The sequence below is a fragment of the Chlorocebus sabaeus genome, chromosome 16 (genome assembly GCF_047675955.1).
Source record: "Chlorocebus sabaeus isolate Y175 chromosome 16, mChlSab1.0.hap1, whole genome shotgun sequence".
Classification (NCBI taxonomy): domain Eukaryota; kingdom Metazoa; phylum Chordata; class Mammalia; order Primates; family Cercopithecidae; genus Chlorocebus; species Chlorocebus sabaeus.
The window spans coordinates 59,659,684-59,686,895 of record NC_132919.1 but is presented as its reverse complement, the minus strand read 5'-3'; the positions used below and the strand labels follow the sequence as shown (position 1 = coordinate 59,686,895).

The window sequence follows — 27,212 nt, the reverse complement described above, 5'->3', positions numbered from 1 at the left end:
TTGCAACCTCCGCCTCCGGGGTTCAAGCGATTCTCCTGCCTCAGCCTCCTGAGTAGCTGGGACTACAGGCGCCCGCCACCATGCCCTGCTAACTTTTGTATTTTCAGTAAAGACGAGGTTTCACCATATTGGCCAGGCTAGTCTCAAACTCCTAACCTTGTGATCCACCCATCTCGGCCTCCCAAAGTGCTGGGATTACAGGCGTGAGCCACCGCACCCAGCCAATGATAGATTCTTTAACTTGCTTCAGGGTAGTAACTACTGTACTATCCATCTTTATATATATCCCATAACATCATGTTGTAAACTTCAAATATACACAGAAAAAAACCTTTTTTTTTTTTTTAAAAGAGACCAGAGGTGCAGTGGTTCACATCTATAATTTCAGCACTTTGGGAGGCTGAGGTGAGGGCATTACTTGAGGCCACAAGTTCAAAACCAGCATGGCCAACATGGTGAAACCCTGTCTCTACTAAAAATAGAAAATTAGCCGGGTGTAGTGGAGTATGCCTATAGTATTAGCTACCCAGGAGGCTGAGGTGGGAGGATTTCTTGAGGCCAGGAATTTGAGGCTGCAATGAGCTATGATCAAGCCGCTGCACTCCAGCCTGGGTGACAGAGCGAGACCCTATCTCCAAAAAAAAAAAAAAAATGTGCCTCCACTACTGGCAGACATGCATGGAGAAGGTGCCTCAGCACACCGTGTGTGTCACGACCTCGCGTGTTTGCCTTGCCCTCGCCCTGGGAGGTGGGTCTTGTCATTATCCTGGCTGTTCAGAGTGGGAAGGTGTGGCATGGAGGGATTAAGCAAGCAGCCCGTGCTGCTGTCAGCCAGAATGCCACACTGGCCCCCCAGGAGCCTGGTCCTGGTGACCACGGAGCCTGTGAGCTGGGTGTCATGCAAGTAGAAAGCACACCGTTTGGAACCAGATACAATGATATTCAGGTCCTGGCTCTCTCCAGTCGGTTATCTCCCAGAGCCTCTGCTTCTTCCTCTGTGAAATGGGAACGGCAGTCCCTGTCTCCTGGATTTTCGGGAGGATTCACCAATGTAACAGCAACATCAGCATCACTGCACCTGCACAGAGTTAGCACTCAGCACCTCCTCCATACCTTCTCAGAGGCCGGTGGTAGTGGAGGGTGAGGGAGTGAGAGGTCTTCCCAGGACGAGGGCAGGGTGGGGAAGGGGGGAATCGGGGCTTTGGTATGAGGAGGACTGGAGCCATTTGTCCCCTTGAATATCCGGAAATCTATGGCTGTGGGATGCAACTGGAGAGAGCTGCTTTGCAAAGTACCTTGCAAAGAAAGATCTTGCAAAGAAAGATCCATCTCAGATCTTTTTCTTTAACAAGTTTCTCCTGGGGCCAATTTCAAATCAAGTTCAATCTGGTATCTAACAGTGAAAAGCTCATAACTCAGAGTCATTAGATGGAGAATATTCAGGCCTCTGTGGAGGTGGCCCTAGCGCCCTCATGCCACTGCTCCGGGTCGTAGCACCGTGGTAAACTTCATTTTCCGGCTGTTATTTGCACCTCTGGAAGTGGGTGTCTCCGGCTTCTGTCCATCGGGAGTGGGGGTTGTTTCTGCTGGAGAACTGAAGGATGTGCTATTCCTATGTCTGGATCCAAACCTCACTGGGAGGGAAAATGGCTTGATGAATAATGAAAGCCTTGCGATCACACGGCAGCCTCTCATGAAGCCTGAGGAAGGTCAGGCTCTTCAGCCCCAGTTAAGCAAAGGGGAGGCACCGGAAGGGCAGAATGGAACCTTGCAGGGTTGGGGGCCTCACGAGTCCACGCCTGGGTTTGCCAGCATCTTCTAGCAGTGGGCCAGCATTTCTTCTGAAATATCGGGACTGCAGGAATTTATGACAGTGTGGGTTGTGTTAAAAATGGGATCTAGGCCAGGTGCAGTGGCTCACGTCTGTAATCTCAGCACTTTGGGAGGTCGAGGCGGGCAGATCATGAGGTCAGGAGTTTGAGACCAGCCTGACCAAGATCATGAAACCCTGTCTCTACTAAAAATACAAAAATTAACCAGGTGTGGTAGTGGGCGCCTGTAATCCCAGCTACTCGGGAGGCTGAGGCAGGAGAATTGCTTGAACCCGGGAGGCAGAGGTTGCAGTGAGCCAAGGTCGTGCCACTGCACTCCGGCCTGGGTGACAGAGCAAAAAAAAATGGGATCTATACAGACCTTTGGTTTTCCATTTTTCCTTGTTGCCGTCAGTTCAACCTATTTGTGAGGGGGTTATTTTTACTTTGATTTTGGAACTGAGTGACATGAAACCAGTCTGACATCTGGTCCCACTGAATCCCAAACCATGGTTTTGAGTATGGCCCGTTGGATTCGCCTCTAGGACATTAATATTTATCACATTACAATCAAGCCACGCTTCCAGGAGCGACTTGTTGACTTAGGAGGTTGATGACAAGCAGCTCATTCCAGTGGCATCTTGTGGACAGGGGCACTGCATGCTCTGCCAATGCCTCTCTGCTCTGTGGTTGGGCATTCTGATGGCATTCCTGGGTATCTCACTCCCTAGTGGTAAAGAGGGCAGAGGGCAGAGTGGATTTTTTTTTTTCTGCCTTTTGCACGCAGACACAGAGCCAGGGAGCCAGGAGAGAGCAGTGCCTCCCCTGGCCTCCTAGATCCCGAGTCCCTCAGAGCTCTCTTTGGAGAAAGAACATCAGTCTGATTCTTTTTTTTTTTTTTTTTTTGACAAGATCTCGCTCTGTCCCCCAGGCAGGAGGGCAGTGGTGTGATGTCGGCTCACTGCAACCTCCGCCTCCCAGTTCAACCAATTCTCCCACCTCAGCCTCCCCAGTAACTGGGACTACAGGTGCACGCCATGACGCTCAGCCAATTTTTGTATTTTTTGGTAGAGACAGGGTTTCACCATGTTGGCCAGGCTGGTCTCAAACTCCTGACCTCAGGTGATCTGCCTGCCTCGGCCTCCCAAAGTGCTAGGATTACGGGCGTGAGCCAACACACCCAGCCCATTAGTGCAATTCAACCAACATGAATTGAGCAGAGACTAAATAGAAGGCTTCAGTTTAAAGACAAGTAAATCTCAGACCCAGATCCCTGGCTCACGGGGAGACACAATTTAGAAATAATGCAAAAGGTTACAATGACAGGAATGTGCACAGACCATTATGAGAACGCAAAAGAGAAGAGGGGGACATCTCTAGGCGGAGATGTCCCCGGCTGTGGGAAGCCCGAGGGCTTCTTGGAAGGGGCAGCACCTGCCCTGATGTCTTCTGAGAGTTTATAAGGGGATGAGGGGAGGACAGAGGGAACAGCCCAAGCCAGAAGATGGTTCGAAACAGCATGAATGGGGAACCCGGCAGAGCTCAGGGTTATTGGAGGACGGGGCCAGCGACAGGACTCAGGGTCAGCAGGAACCAGCTGTGATGGCTGGCATGACCAAACTCTATCCTGCGGGAGGTGGAAGGTCAGTGATGGTGCTGTGGTCAAAGTCCTATGTCACCAGATTGTCCTGGCAGGTGGTTTTGAGGGAAGCAGCAACAGGGATACCAGTAAAAAGGAAGAGTTACACAAACCCAAACTAGGGCAGGGCAGTGTGGATGGAGAAGGGGGTGGATTTGCGGCATCACGGAGGTGGAATTCCAAGATCGGCTGATGGATGAAATACAGGCAGGATGAGGAAGAGGGAAGAGTCAAGACGCCCTCCAGTGAGGACCCCCAGAGGGTGGGAGCAAGAAGGCAATGAGAGTAGGTGTAGGGTTACAAAGGGCAGATTGACAGCTTAGTTTGAGCCGTGTTGAGCCCTGTGGCCCCTGTTGGACTTCTAGATGGAGATGTCCCCGGGGGTGGGATGCCTGAGTCTGAGGAATTGCAGTGCAAAGAGAATGGTTAAAACCAGGCGGCGTGTAGTGGCTCACACCTGTAATCCCAGCACTTCGGGAGGCTAGGGCAGGCAGATCACTTGAGGTCAGGAGTTTGAGACCAGCCTGTCCAACGTGGGGAAACCCCATCTCTACTAAAAATACAAAAATTAGCTGGGTGTGGTGGTGCACGCCTGTAATCCCAGCTACGTGGGAAGCTGAGGCAGGAGGATTGCTTGAGCCTGGGAGGCGGAGGTTGCAGTGAGCCAAGAGCACGCCACTGCACTCCAGCCTGGGCAACGGGAGTGAGACCCTGTCAAAAAAAAAAAGGTCCACACCTGTGCAGAGGTCACCAGCAGGAGCATGAGCATGGAAACTGAGGACAGAGGAGAAGCTGCGCACCCCTGAGAAGGAAGGGAAGGAGGAGGAGATCCTGAGAGAGACTGGAAAGGATCAGTCAGGGAGTGATTAGGAGGGCGTGAGAGAGAAAGGCCACAGGAACCAGGAAAGCGACCACACGTGAGAAGAATTGCCAAGGTCAAGGGTGTTGGGCTGTTTCCCTTGCAATGTCAGGGTTCAAGACATGTCAGGGCTGTTCTGGATAGAGTGGCATTGGAGGCAGACTCCATTTATGCCGTAAATTTCAAGGCCCCCAGTCTGAAGCAGTTCCCGACAGTGAGGCCTCAGACATCCTGCAGACCATTGGAGATCTTTTTTATTTTTAAAGAGATGGGGTCTTGCAAGTGTCCCCCAGGCTGGAGTGCAGTGGTGCAGTCATGGCTCACTGCAGCCTCCAACTCCAGGCTTAGATAATCATCCTGCCTCAGCCTCCTCGTAGCTGGGACTACAGGTGCACGCCACCATGCCTGACTAATTTTTTAAATTTGCTCTTTGTAGAGATGGGGTCTCACTTGAACTCCTGGACTCAAGCAATCCTCCTGCCTCGACCTCCCAAAGTGCTAGGATTGCACTGCACCCAGCCCTGGGATACTTATTTAACGTGAACATTCCTGAGCCTCAGACTGAAAACTGCTAGTTGAGGGCACTGGCCTGAAGCCGAGTTCCCAACCTTCAGGAGGCGCATCCACTGCCCTGAGTGTTCCCCACTCACCTTCCCATGCCCCCAGGCAGGCAGCTCCTTGTCAGTGCGTGGCTGAGCTCACCCAGGGCCAGACCTGGGGCCTCGGGCATGCTCTGGGGCTGCCCATTCACACTCTGCCTCTTGCTCAGTTTCCAAGTCTGTTTCATTTGGGAACAAACTGCATGCCCTACTTCCTCACCCCCGCCCTGCCTTCTCACATGAGCCCCTTTCCGAAGAGACACACCAGTTATCTGGAGCATGGGTGCCTAGCATAGGACAGAAGATGGTGAAGGGGAGATGCTCCTGAGATGGTCTGGGAGCTCACAGAACATCCCACCATTTGGGCTGGGCCTCCCTCAGCCCCTGAATTGCCAGCTGGTGCCTGCTTGTATTTCGTCATATACAGTTTGAGAGGTGGTGGAGCCGAGTGGTTTAGGCGCTCAGGCTCTGAAGGATGATGGCTTGGGTTCTAGTCCCAGCCCTGCACTAGATGGGCAACCCTGGGCAACTTACTGAACCTCTCAGGACCTCAGTTTCTTCATCTGTAAAATGGAGTGGCTGACAATGGCAGTACCTGTATGAGAGGGTTGCAGTGAGGACTGAATGAGTTAGAATATAAAGTACATAGAACAGCGATGACCTCAACAAGTATTAGCTGCTATTACTGTAATAGTTGGCAGTAGAGTTGTTGTTGTTGTTGGCGGTGGTGGTGGTTATTGTGGTAGTTAGCATGGGACTAGCTCCCTGACCCCAGGGCACTGCCCCCACAGACTTCAGTCCTACGTTCCTTATCCATCTCAGTGGTGTATTAGTCCATTTTTGCACTGCTATAAATAAATGCCTGAGACTGGCTAATTTATAAGGAAAGAGGCTCCATTAACTCACAGTTTCACTGGTTGGGGAGGCCTCAGGAAACTTACAATCATGGTGGAAGGCAAAGGGGAAGCAGGCACCTTCTTCACAAGGCGGCAGGAGACAGCGAGCGAAGAGGGAACTTCCAAGCATTTATAAAACCATCAGATCTCATGAAAACTCACTCTCAGAACACCGTGGGGGAAACTGCCCCCATGATCCAACCTCCCTCCTTCAACACATGGGGATTACAGGTCCCTCCACTGACATGTGGGGATTCCAATCCAGGATGAGATTTGGGTGGGGACACAGGGTCAAACCATATCAACTGGCAAGAAGCCAGAGCAACTATGATCTATTAGGATAGATGAGACTCCTTGTCCGGGCTGTCTGAGTGCGCAGCCTCTCAAGGGAAGGGGTTTATTTAGATGAATTAGAGAGAGAGCCAACGCCTCCTCCCCAACTGGTTTTCAACTCATCCCTGGCATGGGGATGGTGGGTAATAGATGAATCAGCCACCCAGAGCACGTAGATGAAATTAGTGATGCCCAAATCTCGATTGCCCTCCTAATCAGGTGATGAATGTGGCTCCCCACCGCCTATTTCCACCTGGCTTCCACCCCGCCTTCCCCAGGCTCTCTCTGCAAGCAGAATCGCTGCATTTGGGACTCTCCTCTCTTTCCTTGTGTCGTTTACAGCATTTCTCTTGCTTAATGGTGGGGAGCTGGAGTATAGCTTCCCATTAACTTTTATCCTTCCCATAAACAGCCTGCTTAACTCACGATGACGATTGTTCCACTGTGTTCCCAGGGTTTTCTCTGTCTCCCTCCCAGCCAACCTGCTCTCACTGGGTCCCAGCTCACCAAGCCGCACACATGGGCTCTCCTGTGCCTGTGGAAGGAGGGAAGCTGGATTTTACATTTTATTTACTTTTTTTTTTTTTTTTAATGCAAGCAAAAGCCTCAAGCCTTCGCTCCAAAACTCCAGGAGGAAGCTGAGGCTGAGTGACCTGCACCTGGGATTTCAGGAGCCTGGAGCCAGGAGAGGGGGCAAGGGTGCAGGGCGCCTGCTCTGGGACATGGATCCTGCCATGTTGGCATGGTCTCTGGGACTGACTGGAGGAGGGAGAGACACAGCAGGACAAGTGAGGGCCAGTGGCCAAGGTCCCTAGGCCCTGAGTGAAATAGCACAGGGAAGGCCACTTTGGAAGGGTGCTAGTGCCCCTAAGCCAGGACTGCTTTCGGGACAGGGGGATGGATGGTTAGTCTGAAGATAGACAGTGATGGGGGCACTAGTTATCCTTGGGGATCCTCCCTTTCTGCCCCAAGTCAGCAGAGGACCTTAGTGAGACCCTTTTCCCAGAGCCTGGATTCTGACTGGCCTCCCTGCCTCCACTCTGTCCTCCATCCTGGAGGGGAACAGACATTCCTGAAAAGTAAATCTTGTATATCAGATGGTTAGCTTCACACCCTGATATGGTTTGGCTGTGTCCCCACCCAAATCTCATCTTGAGTTGTAGCTCCTGTAATCCCCATGTGTCATGGCAGGGACCCAGGGGGAGGTAACTGAATCATGGGGATGGGTTATTCCTATGCTAGTCTCGTAATAGTGAGTAAGTCTCACGAGATCAGATGGTTTTATAAAGGGTGGTTCCCCTGCACACACTCTCTTGCCTGCTGCCATGTAAGACGTGTCTTTGTTCCTCCTTCACCTTCCACCATGATTGTGAGGGCTCCCAGCCACTTGGAACTGTGAGTCCATTAAACCCCTTTTTCTTTATAAATTACCCAGTCTGGGGTATGCCTTTATTAGCAGCATGAGAACAGACTAATACACACCCCCACATAGTTCCCTCCAGCTCCCAGGCCCCGGAGGCCCTGCCACCTCTGTCCCCTCCCCCTGGTTCTCTAATTCCAGCCCCACTGGCCTCCTTTTGCCGTCTCAGACAGGCTCTGGCCCCCCTGGGCCTCCGCAGTAGCTGCTGCATCTTTACCTTGCTCCTTCTTCAAGGTGCAGCTGTACTGTGGGTTCCTCTGAGTAGCCTCCCTGACTGCTTACAGGCTATCCCAGGCCCCCTCATGCCACTCAAAGGCATGGACAGGATGACTCTGGCACCTTCACCACCATAGCCAGGGCCTAGCATAGTGCCTGGCACCCGGCGGGCTCTTAATGTGTCAGCGCTGACTTGAGTCCGGGGTTCTGCTGGATGACCAGGTCTGCAGCTGCTCTTCCAGGACTTGAGGGGCCCTCATGGGGCAGATGAAATAGACATTTCTCTGTGATTCCATAAGGAACGGAAGGTACACATCCTGTGCATTGTAGCAAAGCTCTTCCTGGAAAGCCAGCAGTGGGCAGGACGCAGGCAGGATGTTGGGTGCCCTGGGGCTTGGGATAGAGGGCGATGGGCACCAGGTGTGACTGATGAGCCCAGGAGCTCTGAGGCCTTGCCTAAGCCCATGATCTGGCGGCTCCTCACCAAGTGACTGAGAAGCACTAGGGTGCTGGCAGGTAATGGAGAATTCTAACCTGGTGCTCCAGACCACAGGTATGGGAGCATATTCGTCCATTTTCATACTGCTATGAAGAAATACCTGAGACTTGGCAATGTATAAAGAAAAAGAGGTTTAATGGACTCACAGTTCCACACGGCTGGAGAGGCCTCACAATCATAGCAGAAGGCAAAGGAGGAACAAAGGCACGTCTTACATGGCAGCAGGCAAGAGAGCGTGTGCAGGGGAACTGCTCTTTATGAAACCATCAGATCTCATTAGACTTATTCACTATCACGAGAACAGCATGGGAAAACCCACCCCCATGATTCAATTACCTCCCACTGGGTCCCTCCCATGAGACATGGGGATTATGGGAGCTACAATTCAAGATGAGATTTGTGTGGGGACACAGCCAAACCATATCAGGGAGGTGGTGAGAGGGGTCTTAAAAACTGGGTTTGAACTTGGTATCTGGCTGCCCTGAAAGAACTATGCTCAGCCCTGGAGTTACTCCAGAAATGCATGTGTGCTCCCTCATCCTGGCCTGGCTGCCAGAAAGCACTAGTGACCTGGCAGACCTGGCAGGTGTGTGCCCTCCCAGACACTGGCTCTCCCTCTCTCTCATCTTTTCTCTCTCTCTCTCTTCAACCTCAAATGGAATAGGGAGGCAGGAAATCATAGCAGTGACAGCACTAGTTGTAGAATCAGACAGAAGTAGGTGAGAGAATCCTGGCTGTGCTACCTTGGGCAAGTTGCTTGCCCTCTCTGAACTTTGGCTTTCTCATCTGTAAAATGGTATATAGGAGCTCCCCCTTCGTAAGTTGTTTTTGAAGCTTAATGAGAAAATGGAAAGAGCTTAGCACATGCTTTACAGAGAATATAGTGTTCAACCAAAGCCAACACTTATTAGTCCATTAGTCATGAGGCTCAGGGAAAAACAGGGTTACTTTGCTGGGCCTTCTAAGAGTCAGGGAAGCTCTGCTTATTTTGGAAGCCACAGTATTATGGGTATATGAGGACAAGGAAGAATCTGTGTCAGTCCTAATAGGGGGCAAACCTGGCCTGCTGACTTCTGACAATAAGACCAGCTGCCTCTTTGTTGCTAGAACAGGGCTGGTTATAACAACAGCAAACATGTTGTAAGCACATACCATGTGACAGGCACAATGACATTTAAAAACTGCATACAATTGTTTAATCCCCCAAATCACCCTCACTTTATCCCCATTTGTGATCCCCATTTCACAGATGGGAAAAATGAGGCACAGAGAAGTGAATTAGGACCTCAGATCATACAGCTAATAGGTGGTAACAAAGCCAGAACTCAAACCCAAGTAGAATGACTTCAGAACATACCGTCTCTATGCTATCCAGCCAAAGGATGATCAATAGGTATTTTATCAACTAGTAGCTCCTGAATGGAACACTGTGTTGAGGATTCAGACTATGATCTGGGGAGAAAAGTACTGTGATTGATTAGCAATGTCTGCCATGGGCTGGGAAGGGGAAGACTCAGTTCTGTGCAGGACATTTATTCACCACCAACTACTGCACTATTGACATTTGGAGCTAAATCATTATTTGATGGGGCAGGGTAGGGAGTCATCCTGTGCATTGTAGAATATTTAGCAGCATCACTGGCCACTAGTTGCCAGTAGCACTTTACCCTGCCACCCCAAGTTGTGACAATCACAACTGTCTCCAGCCTTTGTCAAATGTCACCTGGGAGGCAAAATCACCCCCGGTAGAGAACCTTGCACTAGAGCAGGCAGGGGACAGGGGGCAAAAGAGCTCTAAACTTGAAGTCAAGTGACCAACATTCAAAGCTTGGCTATGCTACCAATCAGCTTGTCACCATGGAAATGGCCCTTCACCTCTCCAGGCAGCAAGTTCTTAATATTTGAAGTGAGTGGGGTGAAGTGGATGATCCCAAGGGTCCCTTCTAGAAGTTTATGATTCTCTACTTTGATGTTCCCTCCCTTGCCCAGCCCCTTCAATTAAAACTCAGGTTATTGGAGCATAACTTTCCAGAGATCTGCAGAGGCAAATCAATGGAAAAGCTGAAATCTGCAGAGAGCTGTTTCGCCCCTTACAGCTCCATAGTTGTTCCTCATTAAAAAAGAAAGAAAGAAACGAAGAAAGAAAACAACCACCAACCTTGGTACTGAAGTTTCATCTAAGCAGCAGTTATCAAGTAGATGCAAGGAGAAAAATCACAGAGACAATAACTGAATACCCATTTCCCTGTGTTAGGAGAGAAAGGGAGCAATTGGTTGGGGAAATCTCTCCGGCTCCGTTCAATTATGAATCTCGGCAGGAAGCCTGGAAAATCCTGGCCCACTCTGGAGCAAAGTGTTGGAGGAGGCGTGAGGCTAGTGCTGTGGGTTCTTGAAGAACTCGCTGAGCCAGATGAGGGATGGTGAGAGGGTGTAACCAGGCTCCCACCTCCCGCCCCAAGGGGCAGGAGGGGTTGGGGGGAAGGAGCAGGGCCCTGAGGAGCCAGGGCTCTGGGGCCCCAAAGCTGTCTCCAGGGTCCTCTTGGCAGGCATTTCCTGCAATCGTGGCTCTGATGCAGGAGAACCCTTCCAAAGGCTTGGTTCATTGACTACTGGCAAGGAGGTTGGCTTTTTTTTTTTTTTTTTTTTGAGATGGAATCTTGCTTTGCTGCCAAGGCTGTAGCACAGTGGCACGATAGCTCACTGCAACCTCTGCCTCCCAGATTCAAGTGATTCTCCTGCCTCAGCCTCCCAAGTAGCCAGGATTACAGGCACCCGCCACCACGCCCAGCTATTTTTAGTAGAGACAGGGTTTCACCATGTTGGCCAGGCTGATCTCGAACTCCTGACCTCAGGTGATCCACCCACATCAGCCTCCCAAAGTGCTGGAATTATAGGTGTGAGCTACCATACCTGGCTTTTTTTTTTTTTTTTTTTTTTTTTTTTTTTTTTTTTTTTTTTTAATCAGAATGGGAGAGAAACCATCATCTATGGGGACTCTTCTCCCTGCTGGCCACACATGGTGTGAGGCCTGTAGATGTCTCACTATCCATAGAGAGGACACACAGATGCTGAAAGGTTGAGTAGCCCAACAGTGTTTTCTGAGGACACCCTCAGCCCTTCAGGTGACTGAGACCTCAGAAGGCTGTAATACACAGGCCACAAGTTTCCACAAGCTTCCACGCAGCAAGGGGCTGGTGCTCAGCATCCTCATCCCCTGATACAGCATCCTTCCTTTCCCTGGAGCCCTGTGGTCTCTAGGGAACCCAAGCTTATTTTCATGTCTTAGAAAGTGTTGCAGACCGGCCCTGAGACAAGGAGTAGAGCCTGGGCTTTGGAGCCCTGGAAAAGCAGGTTGGAATCTCCTTCCCCCAGTGAAGGTACAGCTGGTTGGGGGTTAGGGTTCTCCCGGTTGCAAGCACATAAACCAACTTCTCTGACTTGATCCACAAAGAGGACTTTCTTTTTTTTAAGACAGGGTCTCAGTCCTGTCACTCAGGCTGGAGTGCAGTGATCTGATCTCAGCTCACTGCAGCCTCAACTTTTCAGGCTCAGTTGATTCTCCCACCTCAGCCTCCCGAGTAGCTGGGACTATAAGTGTGCACCACCACGCCCAGCTAATTTGTGTATTTTTAGTAGAAATGAGGTCTTGCCCTGTTGCGCGAGCTGGTTTCAAACTCCTGGGCTCAAGCAGTCCACCCACTTCAGCCTCCCAAAGTGCTGGGATTACAGGTGTGAGCCACCATGCCCGGCCCCAAAGAGGACTTTATCAGAAGGATGTGGAAGGGTCCCAAAGGATGGAAGGGAGAGCTTAACAGCCAAGATCAAGGAAGGAAAGAGGCAGGAGCCTCTATAACTGGCATCCTGGACCACTCAAGAACACCCCTTTAAAAACTCCTGAAAGTCCCTTGGTCCATGGGTCTCCTTTGTCTCTGATCCAAAATATACACTTCCAAGAGAACCTCTGATTGCTCCGGCTTGGGCCAGAGGTCTGCCGAGGAGCCTTGGCTGGGGGCAGGGCCTTGTCATGCGGCCACTGGGGGAAGTTCTGTGTGAAGGACTCATTCCCAGAGAAAGGGGCTCCCGAGGGGTACACCCCTGAGGACCATCAGAACCTCAGTATGGGTGTAGCGCAAGGCAGACGGCCCACTCCCTCTCCGCCCACCTACTGCCCTTCTGAATCACCACACAGGTGCCCACAGCTCAAGATTCTTAGAGTCCAGGACCCAAAGCAATGCCTCTGCTTACCAAACTAGCTTTGATCTCCAGGGTCCAGGTTCACAGAGAAAATTTGGAGGTAGAAATGGATTCTCTCCAAGAATCCTGCTTCCTAAGGGAACCAGAATGGGCTGCAGACAGGCCTCAGTCCCCAAGTGGATTTTGTACCAGAGTCCGGTGCTGTCTCCCTTCGGCTGACCACAAAGGTGACTTCTCTCCCAAATCCTCCATTGGCCCCACTCCAGGCTGCTCCATGGAAAGGAAACACCCTTTCGGACCTTGTGGTTCCCTGAACTGCTAGACACAGGTGGGTCTTGGGGACAGGGCTCCTGCGCCCCTGCCTGGTTCTATAGACGAGCTGACAGAAGGGACCATGGGCCCGAGTCACTATGGAAGCCATGATAAGGCAGGCTGACTCCAAGGGGCCTGACACCATCCCATCAACCACCCCTCCCTGCCCGGAAGCCTCTGGCAGCCTCAGGAAGCTGCCAGCCTGAAGCCAGAATTGATGTGTGTCCCTTTTCACGAGGCACTCCACCATGAGGGGCAGCGATGAGGAGAGAGCTTGTTCCTTCTGGGTGAGCAGGGGCTGCCATGTCCAGGCAGCCAGGCTCCTCTGGGGCTAAAAGAGGCCACCCAAGGGCCCCAGGGTGGGATCTGAAAGCCCTAACAGGCCAGATGATAGCAGCCAGGCTGGGGACAGAATGACATTCAGAGCCTGGAGGGTCTAGAGCTCTGGGCATGAGCCATGAGTTTTCCAGCTTCAGGAAAGCTCCCGGGGCACCTCAGCTGATGGCGTGAAATCCAGTCTCCTTATAGGACGATTCTGGCTGCCTCCAGGACTGCAGTCCCACCTGCTTACTCAACCTCAGTGCTGTCCCCGTCACCTCCCCAGGCAAGGTCCCTTCCAGAAGCTCATGCCAAACATGCCTCTGGGCTTTGTCTCACTTGGGCTGCCATATGCCAAGTACTACTTACTTTGTGTGAACCCCAGCCACTCCCCAAGCTCCCAGACACTCCATTCAGCACTTGTCCCTTATTCTTTGAAATTCCACAAACCTGCTCCTTCTCTCATAGTGTCACTGGCTCTCTTGTTCTAGGTAATGTGCTCACTCACTTCCCCAGCTAGGTCATAAGTTCTCCCAGGCAGGATCCACGAGACCTGGTGTCAATCAATGAATACCAAACTAAAAGAAAGAATGGGCAAAGGATTGAGTGGGTGAACCTTGTTCACCTCAGAAGAACAACCCCAAACAGATTCTAGCGGGACCATGAGGCACCTCAATGACTTTAAGCTATCAAAGAAGAAATGACGCTGGATGCAGTGGCTCACACCTGTAATCCGAGAACTTTGGGAGGTCAAGGCGGGTGGATCACTTGAGGTCAGGAGTTCGAGACCAGCCTGACCAAAATAGTAAAATCCCATCTCTACTAAAAATATAAAAATTATCCAGGCGTGGTGGCCGGCGCCTGTAGTCCCAGCTACCCGGGAGGCTGAGGCATGAGAATCGCTTGAACCCAGGAGGCGGAGGTTGCAGTGAGCTGAAATTGCACCACTGCACTCTAGCCTGGGCGACAGAGCGAGACTCTACCTCAACACAAACAAACAAACAAACAAACAAACAAACAAACAAAAAACAAACCCAAACAGATTCTAGAGGGACCACAAGGTACCTCAATGACTCTAAACTATCAAAAAAGAAATGAGCCTGTGTGAATCTTTTAGCAGGTGCCAGTGATAGTTGTCCTCATTTGCCCAAAGAAACTTCCCAGACTCTGAATGGCAAGCATTTATTATTTTTAGCCCCTCTCTTAACTCTAATTGGAACACAGTCTAGTCTAAAGACATCTCCGAGAAATGAGGAGTTGAAAACCATATACTCACACTCATGACATCATCACAATTTAGCCTTCTCAAGGTGCCTTGACCAACATGGGTCTCATTGGGTCTCACTTGAGATTTGAAAGGTTGTAAAAATATTTCCCCCATTTTCCGAATGAGGAGCGGCTTCCCTGACCTCTACTCTGCAGCCTGGGCCTGCCTCCTCGGTGATGTGCTGTCAGAAACTCAGGACTCCTTCTAAGCCCTTTCCTCAGTTGTCACTGAATGACTGTAGAAACAGAAAGCTTCAGAAGGGCAGAGACCGTGTCTGTCCTGTTCTCTTCTTGTATTATTGATTATTGTTCTAACAGAAAAAATCCCAAATGTATAATGCCTTAAACATAGTAGCAGTTTGTTTCCTGCTCATCTAACAGTCCAAATGGATGGCCCTGTCAATGGACATCTGTGTTCCACAGAGTGATTCAGGGACCCAGGCCTCTCTCATCCCATGGCAGATTGGGAGGGAGTGGAGATGTAGGGCCACCCCCACTGCTCTTGAGCCTTGTCCAGGAGTGGCTCACATCACTTCAGCTCACATTTCATTGGACAGCTGGGTCACAGGCCATCTTGAACCGCAAGGGAAGCTGGGAAATACAGTGTAGTCGTGTGCACCGTAAGAAGAGGAAACAGGTTCTAGCAAGCAAAACACTCCACTACATCTCTGAGTCCCCAGCATCTCACACACAGCAAGTGCTCAATAAATCTAAGTTCAATGAAGGAACCAAAGGTCATAGTGGCTTACCAGTGTCTCATGGAGAGCCACCAGCAGGTCAGGAAGCTAGGGCTCCCTGAGAAAGCCCGACCCAGCCCAGACTGCCTCTCCACGCCTGAAGTTTCACTGCAGGAACCCATGGAGAGGTTTCCCAACAGCCTGGCTTGCTGAAGCTGGAGAGAGGCCAGCCCGTAGGAGACCAGAATGTGCCAATTAGGAAATCACAGTTATTAGGGGGTTTCTTTGGCACTCAGCATGGAAGTGGAGGAATTACTAGGGGGACCTCTAAGGGAGAATTGTGGGGAGCAGGGAGCAGGGCTGGGCAAAGAGCTGAGGGGTGGGGAATCAAGGAGCGTCGAGTTTGTCAGCAGCAGCTTGTAGCACTGGCTGGTGGGCCTGCCCAGCACGTCTGCTCTGAACCCTGGGTTATGGGTTAAATTGCACCCCACCTCATCCCTACCAAAAATTCTTATGTTGAAGTCCTAACCCCAGTACCTCAGAATGTGACCTGATTTGGAGACAGGCTCTTTACAGAGGTAATCAAATTCAAATGAGGCCTTTTGAGGCCGGGTGTGGTGGCTCATGCCTGTAATCCCAGCACTTTGGGAAGCCAAGGTGGGTGGATCACTTGAGGTCAGGAGTTCGAGACCAGCCTGGCCAACCTGGTGAAACCCCATCTCTACTAAAAATCACAAAACTTAGCCAGGCATGGTGGCACATGCCTTTAATCCCAGCTACTCAGAAGGCTAAGTCAGGAGAATCACTTGAATCCTGGAGGTGGAAGTTGCAGTGAGCCAAGATCATGCCACTGCACTCCAGCCTGGGTGACAGAGTGAGATCCTGTCTCAAAAAGAAAAAAAATGAGGCCTTTAGAGTGGGGCATAATCCAATATGACTGATGCCCTTATGAAAAGGGGAACTTTGGACACAGATACACGCACACACAGAGAACGTGATATGAAGAGAAGGCAGAGATGGGAGTTATGCTTCTATAAGCCAAGGAATGCCAGAGATCACCAGCAAACACCAGAAGCAAGGTAGAGTCATGGAAGCGCTTTCTCCCTCCTAGCCCTCAGGAGGAACCAACCGCATCAACACCTTGAATTTCAAGCCTCCAGAACTGTGAGGCAATACCTTTCTGTCATGAAATCCCCCAGTTTATGGTACTTCGTTAAAGTAACCCCAGAAAACGAATGCACCCTGCGTCTCTGTGCTGGAATGATCTTGGCCAAGTCACTTCCATCCTGGCCTCCAGTCCCTCTTCTGAAACTACATCCAAGGACAGCAGCCAGTGTCTCCCCAAACCAAGAACATCACTTGCCATTGTGCTGGGCTGCATTTCTTGGTTTTATATCTCCTTGCTGCTCCTATCCCATGCAGTTCCCTTTAAGAAGGATGCCTCCCTGGGCCTTCCAACCTGAAGTCACCCCCTCCCTTAGTCCATTCAGGCTGCTAACAAACTATAAAATATAATATATAGAGAGAGTATATAACAAAATACTGTAAATTGGGTGGCTTACAATACAACAGAAATTTATTTCTCATGGTTCTGGAAGCTGGGAAGTCCAAGATCAAGGTGCCAGCAGATTTGGTGTCTGGTGAGGGCTGCTTCCTGGTTTATAGACGGTGCCTTCTTGCTGTGTTCTCACGTAATTGAAGGGATGAACGAGTTCTCCAGAGTCTCCTTTAAAAGGACTCTAATCACATTCATGAGAGCTCCACTAATCACCTCCTAACATCATCACCTCAGGGTTAGGAGTTCAGCATATGAATTTGGGGGTGAGGGACACAAATATTCAGACTACGGCATCCCCACCATGGAGACAATAAAGTCCCATGTCCTCTGCCCACCATGCAAGACCCCACCCGCATCCCAGCTCCTTCTGCCTCTACCTCCCCCATCACTGCTACCCAACCACACCAGGACAGCTGTGGTTTGGGAACCGTCACACTTTTGCCCCGACTGTCCCCTTTGTTTGCACCAGACGTGGTGGTGCCTTCTCTGCACACATCAGCCCTTCTCAAAAATCCTAACCTTGCTCCCCAGCCAAGCTCTGCCTTTGTGTCCATGCCTACCCTCCCTGACTACTCACTGTCCCAGTGGTGTGGGACCCTGGGTTGCCGTCCCCGCTGCTTCAGCATCTCTGCCTGCTAGTGAAGGATTAACGCAGCCTGAAGCATCAGCTGATACCCTCAGCCCCAGCGTCTAATCCTAACGAGTGTTGGGGACACATGCTTCCCCATGGTGCTGAAGCCACACAGAATGTCTTAGAGCTCTGAGAGCATCCTGTGTTCTTCTGCCTCCCTGGTGTGCGATGTAGGGGCACAGACTCTGAAGCCAGGCAGCCTGGGTTCAGATCCCAATTAGGGCACTTAGTAGCAAAGCGTGTTAGCCTGTCTACCATATAGGGTTAGCATGAAGATTAAGTCAATAGATGTCAGGTGTTCAAAATAGTGCCTGATACATCATAGGTGCTAAGTACAGTAAATATTTGCTGTCACTCTTACCATGAGGACAGAGCTCTTTCACGCCCCCATCACCTATCAGCCCAGCTAACGTCCTGCTACCCCTCAGTTCCCCACCATGAAGTTCCTCCATGAAGTCCCAGGCAGGTCATTTCTGGGATGGTCTGTAGCCTCCTGGAAACACAGAACCCTCCAGTCTTTCTAGGCTGTTCCCTTCCTTCCTGTGGAAATGGGGTGGTGTAGGAGGGGGCCAGGCTCTGAGGAGCTCTGGGAAAACCTTGAGGAGAAGTAGTCGTGGCAGATGGTTGGCAGAAGGACAGAGAGACACAGGCATGCTCTGAGCTCCCGCAGCGTGCCCCTCTCTAAGACACAGACCTGGTCCATTTGGCCCTTGGACCAGAGCTGTGACCCGAGTACAGCTACCCCCTTTCACAGTGTACAGTCCAGGGAAACCTCTCCAATTCGGAGTAGTTGGGAGATGGCTGCTTTAAATTATGGTAAAGTTTGCATTGATGGCTCTCTAGAACGATACATGTTGTTTGATTATTTTGCAGTTCCTAAGTTAATTCAACCAGAGTTGCTGGGACGCTTGGCCCAGGTATGGTCTTCACCCTCACTGCCTTCTCTGGTCTGTGTGGCCTCAGTAGGTGTTCCTTGATGGTCCCTGGACTGAGTCTGGGGTTCTTCCCCTCTCCTCTTCTAGTGTTGCCTGGAGAGAGTGGGGATCATGGGGGATATTCTGAAATCACATATTATCTGAGCAGCCCCCACAGGGGTGTGTGTTCCCAGAAGTGGACTCCACACCTTCATCATCTCAGCTTTGAGCTCGGCCACAATTTTAGAACAAGAGTCCGCAGCCTAACATGCCGCAGACCCCTTCCCCTGCCTTGACGCATGGCGCCACCTGAAATGATGCTGATATTCATTTATTTTATCTTCTTGTGTCAATAGCACCCCTTTCCCTGCTCCACCAGAATGAGAGCTCTGTGAGGGCCAGACTCCGTCTTACTCAGACTGGCAGCCCCAGCGCTTAGAACATTGCTATGGACTCTGTAAAATGCTCTTGAGGAATGAATGAATGAGATGAGATGAGATGAGTAAACAGTGACAATACTGTTGAGCAATGAATGATTGAGTGATGAGCAAATGGTAAAAGTCTGTTGAGAATGAATGAGTGATACATGAGTGAACAGGAAAGGCCCCACTCAGTATCATCTTCTACTTGCCCTCTTTCCTTCTCTTTCCTTTTTATGCACATTTGTCCCCTCCTAGATCCTAAAGGGGCATTGTGCTGCTGGGCCACCGTCTCCCCGGCTTCGACAGCCCCAGCCAATTCGAGGCTGCCTTCTTTCCCAGGGCCTGGAGACTCCCAGTACCTCGCTCTTCATCACCTGACAGTTGTTTCCTTGAAGCTAACCCGGCGCACCTGGTGGCTATCTGGTTTCGCTTTCTGTTCTGTCTTGGGGAGAAAGACCAGCTGGGCCTCACCGGCTCTAGAACCCCAGCCTTGCATCTATAGAGGATTCTTGGAAAGGCTGCATCAGGGTGGTATGGAAGGAGCACTGGACAAGGAGTCAGGAGGCTGGATTCCAGGATGCCACATGCAGAGGACCAGGTGTCCCCTGAGCCTCCCTTTCCTCTTCTGTCAAATGGAGCAGAGAAGACTTTGTTTTACAGCATAGGGTAAAATGCCTAATTGTTCTGCTGTGAGCCTTGTGGAAGCAGATCTTTCAACATCTCTAAGCCTCTTTCTCCATCTTCAAAGGAGCCTTATTGCAGAGATGAAATGGGCTGAAGCATGCAATACGCCCAACTTTCATCGTAGCTTGAACCCAGGGCTGGCATGCAGGGGGTGTATCTTGGGTGGCCATCCTAGGGACCAGGCATGGGGGAGGGGAGAGCCAATGCAAAAGTGTCCTGAGCTGATGATCACCTGGCTTGGTCCTGCTGGGACTCACCCCTTCAGAAGCAGTGTAGAATGGACTTCAGAACTGCCCACCAAGGGACAGTGTTTGGGGACATTTATCCACCAGCTCCCATCCCATCCTCCACTGTTCAAAGGTTTCCCCCAGGGTGGATCATCCCTCAAACTTCCAGTTGCACACGCGCGAGTGCAGAGCGATTCCCGCAGGCAACATACTAAGTGCTGTGGGTGGAAAGCAAGAATTGGTGCAGCTGAATTGAGGTGTCAGCAGGTTCCACTTGTACAGAGCTGGTCGTGGCAGCCATGTGTGGCTGGGGTCAAAGATAGGCCAAGAGGTCCGAGGTGGACAGAAGGGTGACCATACACTCTCAATAGGTGCCTGTGGCATCTGTGAATGTTTGTGAGGATCAAATGAGGTCATGCTTTTGAAAATGCATTGCAAATGAGAAAGGATTACATGGATAGTCGCCATCAGCAAGTCGCCCTCTGACATGCTTTTCTCCAGGATTCCCTTAATGACAATGGCCTCAGGTGGCCCATATGGAGGCTTAGTGTCCCTGAAATGGCTCATAGGGTGACCAGCTTGCCACGTTTGCCTGGACTCTTCCAGTGTTCCTATGTCCCTGGAACCCATCAGGTCCTGGGGGTTGGTCATTCAACTGTACTTGGGGACATGACCCCAAAGCATGACCTTCACAGAGGTCATGGAAGGAGCAGCTCAAATGCTGCCCACACACCCTCCAGCCCCCAAGGTTCACACCTCGCTTCCCAGCTCCCCTGTCCAAGTGCATCTGCTGTCATTTCAGACCCATCACCTCATTTTCACTTGGAATCAAATAATCTGGTCTCTTTTCTTACTTTTATTGGTTCATTTTCAGATACTGTAGAAAATTCAGAAAATACAGAGGAATGTAAAGAAGAAAAATTTAACTCGCTCATTACTCTATCGCTCAGAAATAAAATACTGGACACATTTGGGGATATACCTTTCCAGATGCTTCCTGTGCCCATAAAAATATACTTTTAATGAGGTCGGATGTGATGGCTCACACCCGTAAACCCAGCACTTTGGGAGGCCGAGGTGGATGGATCGCCTGAGGTCAGGAATTCGAGACCAACCTGGCCAACATGGTGAAACCCCATCTCTACCAAAAATACAAAAATTAGCCAGGCATGGTGGCATGCACCTGTAGTCCCAGCTACTTGGGAGGCTGAGACTGGAGAATTGCTTGAACCCAGGAGGTGGAGGTTGCAGTGAGCCAAGACCTTGCCATTGTGCTCCAGCCTGGGCAACAGAGTGAGACTGGTCTCAAAAAAAAAAAAAGAAATATACTTTTAATGAAAGTATCTCCTGATACGTGCAGATGAAGGGATATACACGTGTGCACACGAGCCTGTACCTGCTCATGAAGGAGCACGCACACCTGTGCACACACCCCGTGCCTGTTATTTACAAAATAGTCATAGAATCTTCAAGCAGGACTGTCTCCCTCTGGTCCAACTCCTAGGTTTTCTAGATGAAGAAGTAACTTGCCTGAGGCCGAGTGACTAACAAACTCTCACGCTAGTGGTCTCCTGGCCCTCGGGAAGGCGACGGCCACCGTGTCTCCGGGAGCACAGCCCAGCAACCCCTGTCTCCACCTCATGACCTCAGCATTCCTGCAGCCCAGCCAGTCAGGATCTGACAATTAGCCACCCTAACTATCACTTAATAGCTAGCACAGCAAATGGCCCGTGTGTGGAGAGCGAACACGTGTGAAGTGGATTGAAAATGGCTTTCTCTCTTACTCCTTGCACCAGCCATTAATTTTCTCCTTATTAAATGCCCTAGGCCAACGCTAACGAAATTAAATTTGACAGGGATCAATGTGAAGTCCTTAGTGCCAAACATTCTACTCCACAAAAACAGATTCGGGGAAGGTGAGGCAACTTTTGTGAAAAAAAAAATCCTAGGAGACCGAATCAACAGTGATACCCAGTCCCATTAACAGAAGCATGGAGTCCAGAGAAGAGGAGGAGAAAGTGCCAGTGTAGTTTGAGCTGGTCGGACCCAGCCTGAACGTTGGGTTTGGTGGTGGAGCTGTGCCTCCAGGCCCCGAGAATTGGGAGCAAGCCCAGAGGAGGGAGCCAGGGGGGTGTAGGCACTTGAAACCATCAGTAAAGAAATGGCAGCTGGGCACGATGGCTCACACCTGTAATCTCAGCACTCTGGGAGGCCGAGGCGGGTAGATTGCTTGAGGTCAGGAGTTCGAGACCAGCCTGATCAACATGGTGAAACCCCGTCTCTACTAAAAATACAAAAATTAGCCAGTCATGGTGGTGCACACCTGTAGTCTCAGTTACTCGGGAGACTGAGGCACGAGAACTGCTTGAACCCGGGAAGGAGAGGTTGCAGTGAGCTGAGATTGCACCACTGCACTCCAGCCTGGGCAACAGAGCAAGACTCCATTAAGGAAAGAAGGAAGGAAGGAAGGAAGGAAGGAAGGAAGGAAGGAAGGAAGGAAGGAAGGAAGGAAGGAAGGAAGGAAGGAAGGGAGGGAGGGAGGGAGGGAGGGAGGGAGGGAGGGAGGGAGGGAGGGAGGGAGGGAGGGAGGGAGGGAGGGAGGGAGGAAAGAAGTGCTGAAGGTGTTGACCTAGAGAGGATGTTTAGGGGAAGCATCCCCGATTCTTGGCTCTAGGGGCAGAGAACAATCTCATTCACTCTCCACGGGGCCGAAGACAACTGGTGCCCTTCTCCACCGCCTCGTTAGTAATAGCTGGAAACAACAGGTGTGCCTCCTTGGGTGAATGATGAAACAAACAATGCTGCATCCACGCCTCAGAATTCCGCTCAGAATAACACAGAGCAAACTACCCATACGCGTGACAGCTCAGATGAATCCCAAGGGGGTTAGGCTGAGTGAGAACAGCCAGTCCCCAAAGCTTACATTGCTGGATGACTCCATTTTTAGGAGAATCTCAAAATGACAAAACTATTGACATGGAGAACATATTCCTGGCTGCCTTGGGTCAGGGAGGGGACAGGCAGGAGGGCGTGGGTGCGGCTGTGCGAGGGCAGCACAGGGGCTCCTTGTAGTGACCGAGTGTTCTGTATCCTGACTGTCCACGTCAGTGTCCTGGTTGTGATATTGCCCTACAGTTGTACACAATGTTGTCATGGGGAGAAGCTGAGTATAAAGGGTACGTGGATGGTTCCCGTATTATTTCTTACAACTGCCTGTGACTCTACAATTATTTCAAGACAAGTGTGATTTTTGTAAAGATGGGCGGAACCCCACGCGTATATACATGGAAGGGTGTGCCCACGAAGGAGGGTCTGAGAAGACACACGGTGGACTTGGCAGCCTGCCGCTGCACAGCAAATCAGGAAAGACAGACTCCTTTTTCTTTTTCAACCTCTTATTGCCACTTGTCCCACCGTGCATGCGTGACTTGGTGATTTTGCTTAGACCCATGAAGTAGCCAAACACAAGGTGTGTGGGGGAGGGGAGGAATGGGGGAGGGAAGGCATGGGAGAAGGGAGGAACAGCAGAGTTTGGTTTTACCCACCCACGGCTGGCAAAATGCCTACTCCAGGTCTCCAGGAACATTCTGAGCCTGCCGTGTGACAGCCAGGAATGACAGGAAATGTATCCAGCCCACTCTGGCCTCTGTGTCCCCATCCCACCACCCTGAGGCCAGCCTGTCTTGGCGTTCCTTCCTCTTGCTCACAAACCGTCATGGTTCTCCGCCAATTCAGCCACTCATGAAGGAGCGAGGGTGGGTGATTTCTAGATCCAACAGCAGCGAACCCCCGCTCTGAGCCACCACCATGGGCCAAGAATCACCCTGAGTGCCTTTCAAATATGACGTGGTGTAATTCTAAGATCCCCAGGAGATAAGGGCTGTGGCTCTGCCCATTCTACAGATGAGGAGACCGAGGGATTAATAACTACGTTGTTCGTGCTGGATCCCATGCAAAGGACATTCCTAGCATCACCTCTGAGACCCTCCCTCTGCCTCCCCACCACCCCGCCCCCCACCACTGGCCGCCGGGGCCCATGGGCCTTCAGGAAGCAGGGTTGTCACTGAGCACCCCAGCTTCTTGGAGGCAGCAGCTGAAGGGGCTCAATGGAGGAAAGAACTTGGGGACAGCAGCCGGTAACCAGCTTCTTGGTGCCCAGGGGGAGGGGCAGCGTGCTCTCAGCTCACCAGCGACCTCTCCTGGTTGGAAGTGTGAGAGGTGGGCGAGCACCCGGACCCTGCCGTCAGGACTGCGCTCCTGACTGACCAAGGCAAGGTCGGGTGCTTGCAGCCGCTGCAGAAAAGGAATTGGCCCCAGTTGGAAACTGCCCCAGCACAGGCCACTCGGGTGTCAAGATGAGCTTGTGGCTCCTGGGCGGCAGGAGCTGGGGGCTGACCCGGGGGAAGGGGTTTCTAGCACGGATGGGACATAGCAGCAACACCCTGTGTCCCTGGCAACCGATGTCCAGTTCTGTGGTGGACATTCTCAGACTTCAGGGAAGCAGAGGACTAGGAGAGCGGGGCAGAAGATTCTGGATGGGAGGAGTGGCCTGTCCTACAACCGATGTCCAGTTCTGTGGTGGACATTCTCAGACTTCAGGGAAGCAGAGGACTAGGAGAGCGGGGCAGAAGATTCTGGATGGGAGGAGTGGCCTGTCCTACATTATGAAGCTACCCAGGGGGTCTGGGCCCCCACCCCATGAGAGCCACTTCTCAGAGTAGGAAGGAAGAAACCAAGCAGAAGATGGGCTCAGCCCTCCTGGAAGTTTCTCTTGCTCCATCCTCTCTTCCTTCAATCACATTGAGTGAGCGGATTGGAATCTGCACCAGCTGTGTACCTTAGGAAGAAATCACCATAACTGTGGCTTTTTGAGTTTTTTGAGACAGGGTCTGGCTCTGTTGCCCAGGCTGGAGTGCAGTGGTATGATCTCGGCCCACTGCAACCTCCACTTCCCGGGCTCAAGTGATCCTCCCACCTCAGCCTCCCGAGTAGGTGGGATTACAAGTGCACCCCACCACATCCAGCTAATTTTTGTACTTTTAGGAGAAACAGGGTTTCACCATGTTGCCCAGGCTGGTCTTGAACTCCTGGGCTCAAGCGATCTGCCCTCCTCAGCCTCCCAAAGTGGTGGGATTACAGGTGTGAGCCACTGCACTGGGCCATAACTATGGTTTAAGAGCAGGAAAGACACAGACAGACAAACTTCAACCCCACCCTTGCCTTCACATGTCTTGCTCCTCTGCCTGGAAAGCCCCCTGTACCCCATTCCCAGTGGGCAAATTCTTTGTTTTTGTTTTGAGATGGCGTCTTGCTCTGTCACCAGGCTGGAATGCAGTGGTGCGATCTTGGCTCACTGCAACCTCCGCCTCCCAGTTCCAAGCGATTCTCCTGCCTCAGCCTTCCGAGTAGCTGGGACTACAGGCATTCGCCACCATGCCCAGCTAATTTTTTTGTATTTTTAGTAGGGACGAGGTTTCTCCATTTTGGCCAGGATGGTCTCGATCTCTTGACCTCGTGATCTGCCCGCCTCAGCCTCCGAAAGTGCTGGGATTACAGGCGTGAGCCACCGTGCCCAGCCTGTTTTGATTTTTTTCAAGATGCAGCTAAGAGTCCCTTGGGTAGAGGGATCCAACCTCCTGCTTGCCCAGGGCAGCTCTGCCTGGCATCTCTTATCTCAATGGTGATTCATGCTAGGTCCCCTCACTCTCACGTGCGTCCACCCTTGGACCATAACTAGGATCACCTTTGGGGCATATCTCTGCCTGTGTAGCCGTTCTCTGTGTGTCTCTCCTGTGCCCCCACCAGTCTGGGACGCTGGAGCCTGTCTTTCTTCTCCGTCTGTCCCCAGGACCTGCGCAGAGGCTCACACACGCGGCAGCTGTGTCTGCAGTGAATGGATGAGTGAAACCAGACAGGATGTACAGTGTTCTTTTCTTCTCGTTCCTTCCAGGGGTCTATAAAGGGCACTGCTTCCGGATCAATCACTTCCCAGAGGACAATGACTACGACCACGACAGCTCAGAGTACCTTCTCCGTGAGTGTCAGGAGGCCTGGACTCTCTTTCTGTGGGGAGGGGGAAGGCTGGGGGGGAGGCGGCCAGAGGAAAGAGAGACACTGGGCGTGGAGAGGGCGATTGTTTTGGGATGCTCCGCTCACTCTCTTACTTGTTCAGACATCGTGAGTTTGGAGGATGGAGTTTTGCTCATCACTGCCATGACATACTGGGTATCTCAATGGGGTTATTTGGCTGAGAGGCCTGTGCCCTGGGGAGACAGGCCTGAGCAGAAAGCCTGCTGGGCGTGGCTGGCTTCGGAGCTACTGATTGGCTGGAGCTGGGGTTGGAGCAAGGGAGGTTAAAGATATAGGCTCTGCCCAGGCTGAGTCTCCCTGAGGGGTGTGGCACCCCAAGCACACTGGGGCCTACCCACCCTCTCCTGCATACTCTCTTCCATTCCAGTCTTGAAAAAGCAGATACAGTCATACACCAAGACAGCCTTGTGGGGTGCTGGGAGACCCAGGGCAGAAGGCGAGGAAGGTGCCAGGGAGCAGCCTCTGATATATGGTCCTGAAGTCTTTTCAGCACCGCCTCTGCCCATGGGAGCCCCCACCTGCTCCTGGGTCCAGTGGCTGCGTGGGGCCCCCAGACTGAAGCCCGGAAGTCACAGCGCAAGCTCAATCCCAAATAACAAACCCAGCCACCATACTAAGTCCAGATCTCATCCCTGGGCCTGTGAATACCTCCCTGGGAGCTGCCAGGGAGGAGCCTGCAAATAGAAAAATAGCACCATTTCAGAGTCATTTTCCCCTTTCACGTTAGGCAAGACATGAAGAGCAGCTCACAGCAGCACCCCTGGGGCTCGAACCCAGCCTCATTGATGGAGAATCGATACCAGCGCCCTCAGAGAGAGCACAATTCACTCTGCACCTGCTTATAGATCGTTTTTTCTAAGAGAAAGGATTTTGATTCTGAGTCATCTGGTGAAATAGAACAGCACGCGGTTCCCATCGAGCCTGGGGCAGTGTCAGGCTGCTGCGACCAGGCCCAGAACGTGAAATAATTTGGCCACCGCTCTGCCTCCCATCCTTCCTCCCTCACCTTCTCCTCCCCTTCTCCTCCTGCTGCCTATACTCTGGTTCTGCTTACCGGGGGCCCACATTGAACCAATCAAATGAGATTCCCACAGGGCCGCCAGAGATAGTTGTGCAGGTTGCACACTGCACAACTCAAAGGATGTCACATGCATCAATTATGGTATGAACATCCGTCCAGTTGTATAGTGCATGTCTGCACAACTGTCTACAGAGGCCCTTGGTGCTCAGCCTAGCTGGGATGACTCAATTGAAAATCAGCCCCAACTCAGAATCTGCCTTCTCTGCCCAATCCAGGGCAATCAGGTAGTTCTTAGAGCTCTGGGGGCAATAGCCGGAAGCCTCGATAGGTGGGGAGGGGGGGGCAGGCGTGGGAGCCTGGAGGAGGGAGTGGTAGGGACAGGGCCGCCTGGCAGGAGCTGCGGCCATTGGGAAGCAATGTCGACCCTTCACCAACAGCTGGGCCGAACTCCCTCGCAGACACCCCTCTCCAAAAGCCAGAGGTGGGAGCCCGAGGATTCGGTCCACACAGTCAGCTTCCAGGGGCCCAGGGCAGGATGGAGTGAGGATCTGGAAGAGCAAAAAAACCCAAAAACAAGTGAGCCGTTCCAGGTCCTCTGGGGAGGGTGTAAGGCGGGGAGGGCTGCA

The 27,212-nt window shown here is 51.7% G+C and overlaps 1 protein-coding gene across 1 annotated transcript in view; it reads left to right on the top strand.

Annotated features, from left to right (window-relative positions):
• The window catches only part of CACNG4 (calcium voltage-gated channel auxiliary subunit gamma 4), a 66,832-nt gene that overhangs the window by 29,902 nt on the left and 9,718 nt on the right, over window positions 1-27,212 (top strand). The window contains exon 2 of the mRNA XM_008012037.3: window positions 25,426-25,509. Coding sequence (XP_008010228.1) covers window positions 25,426-25,509 — 84 coding nt within the window. The remainder of the gene's footprint in view (window positions 1-25,425; window positions 25,510-27,212) is intronic.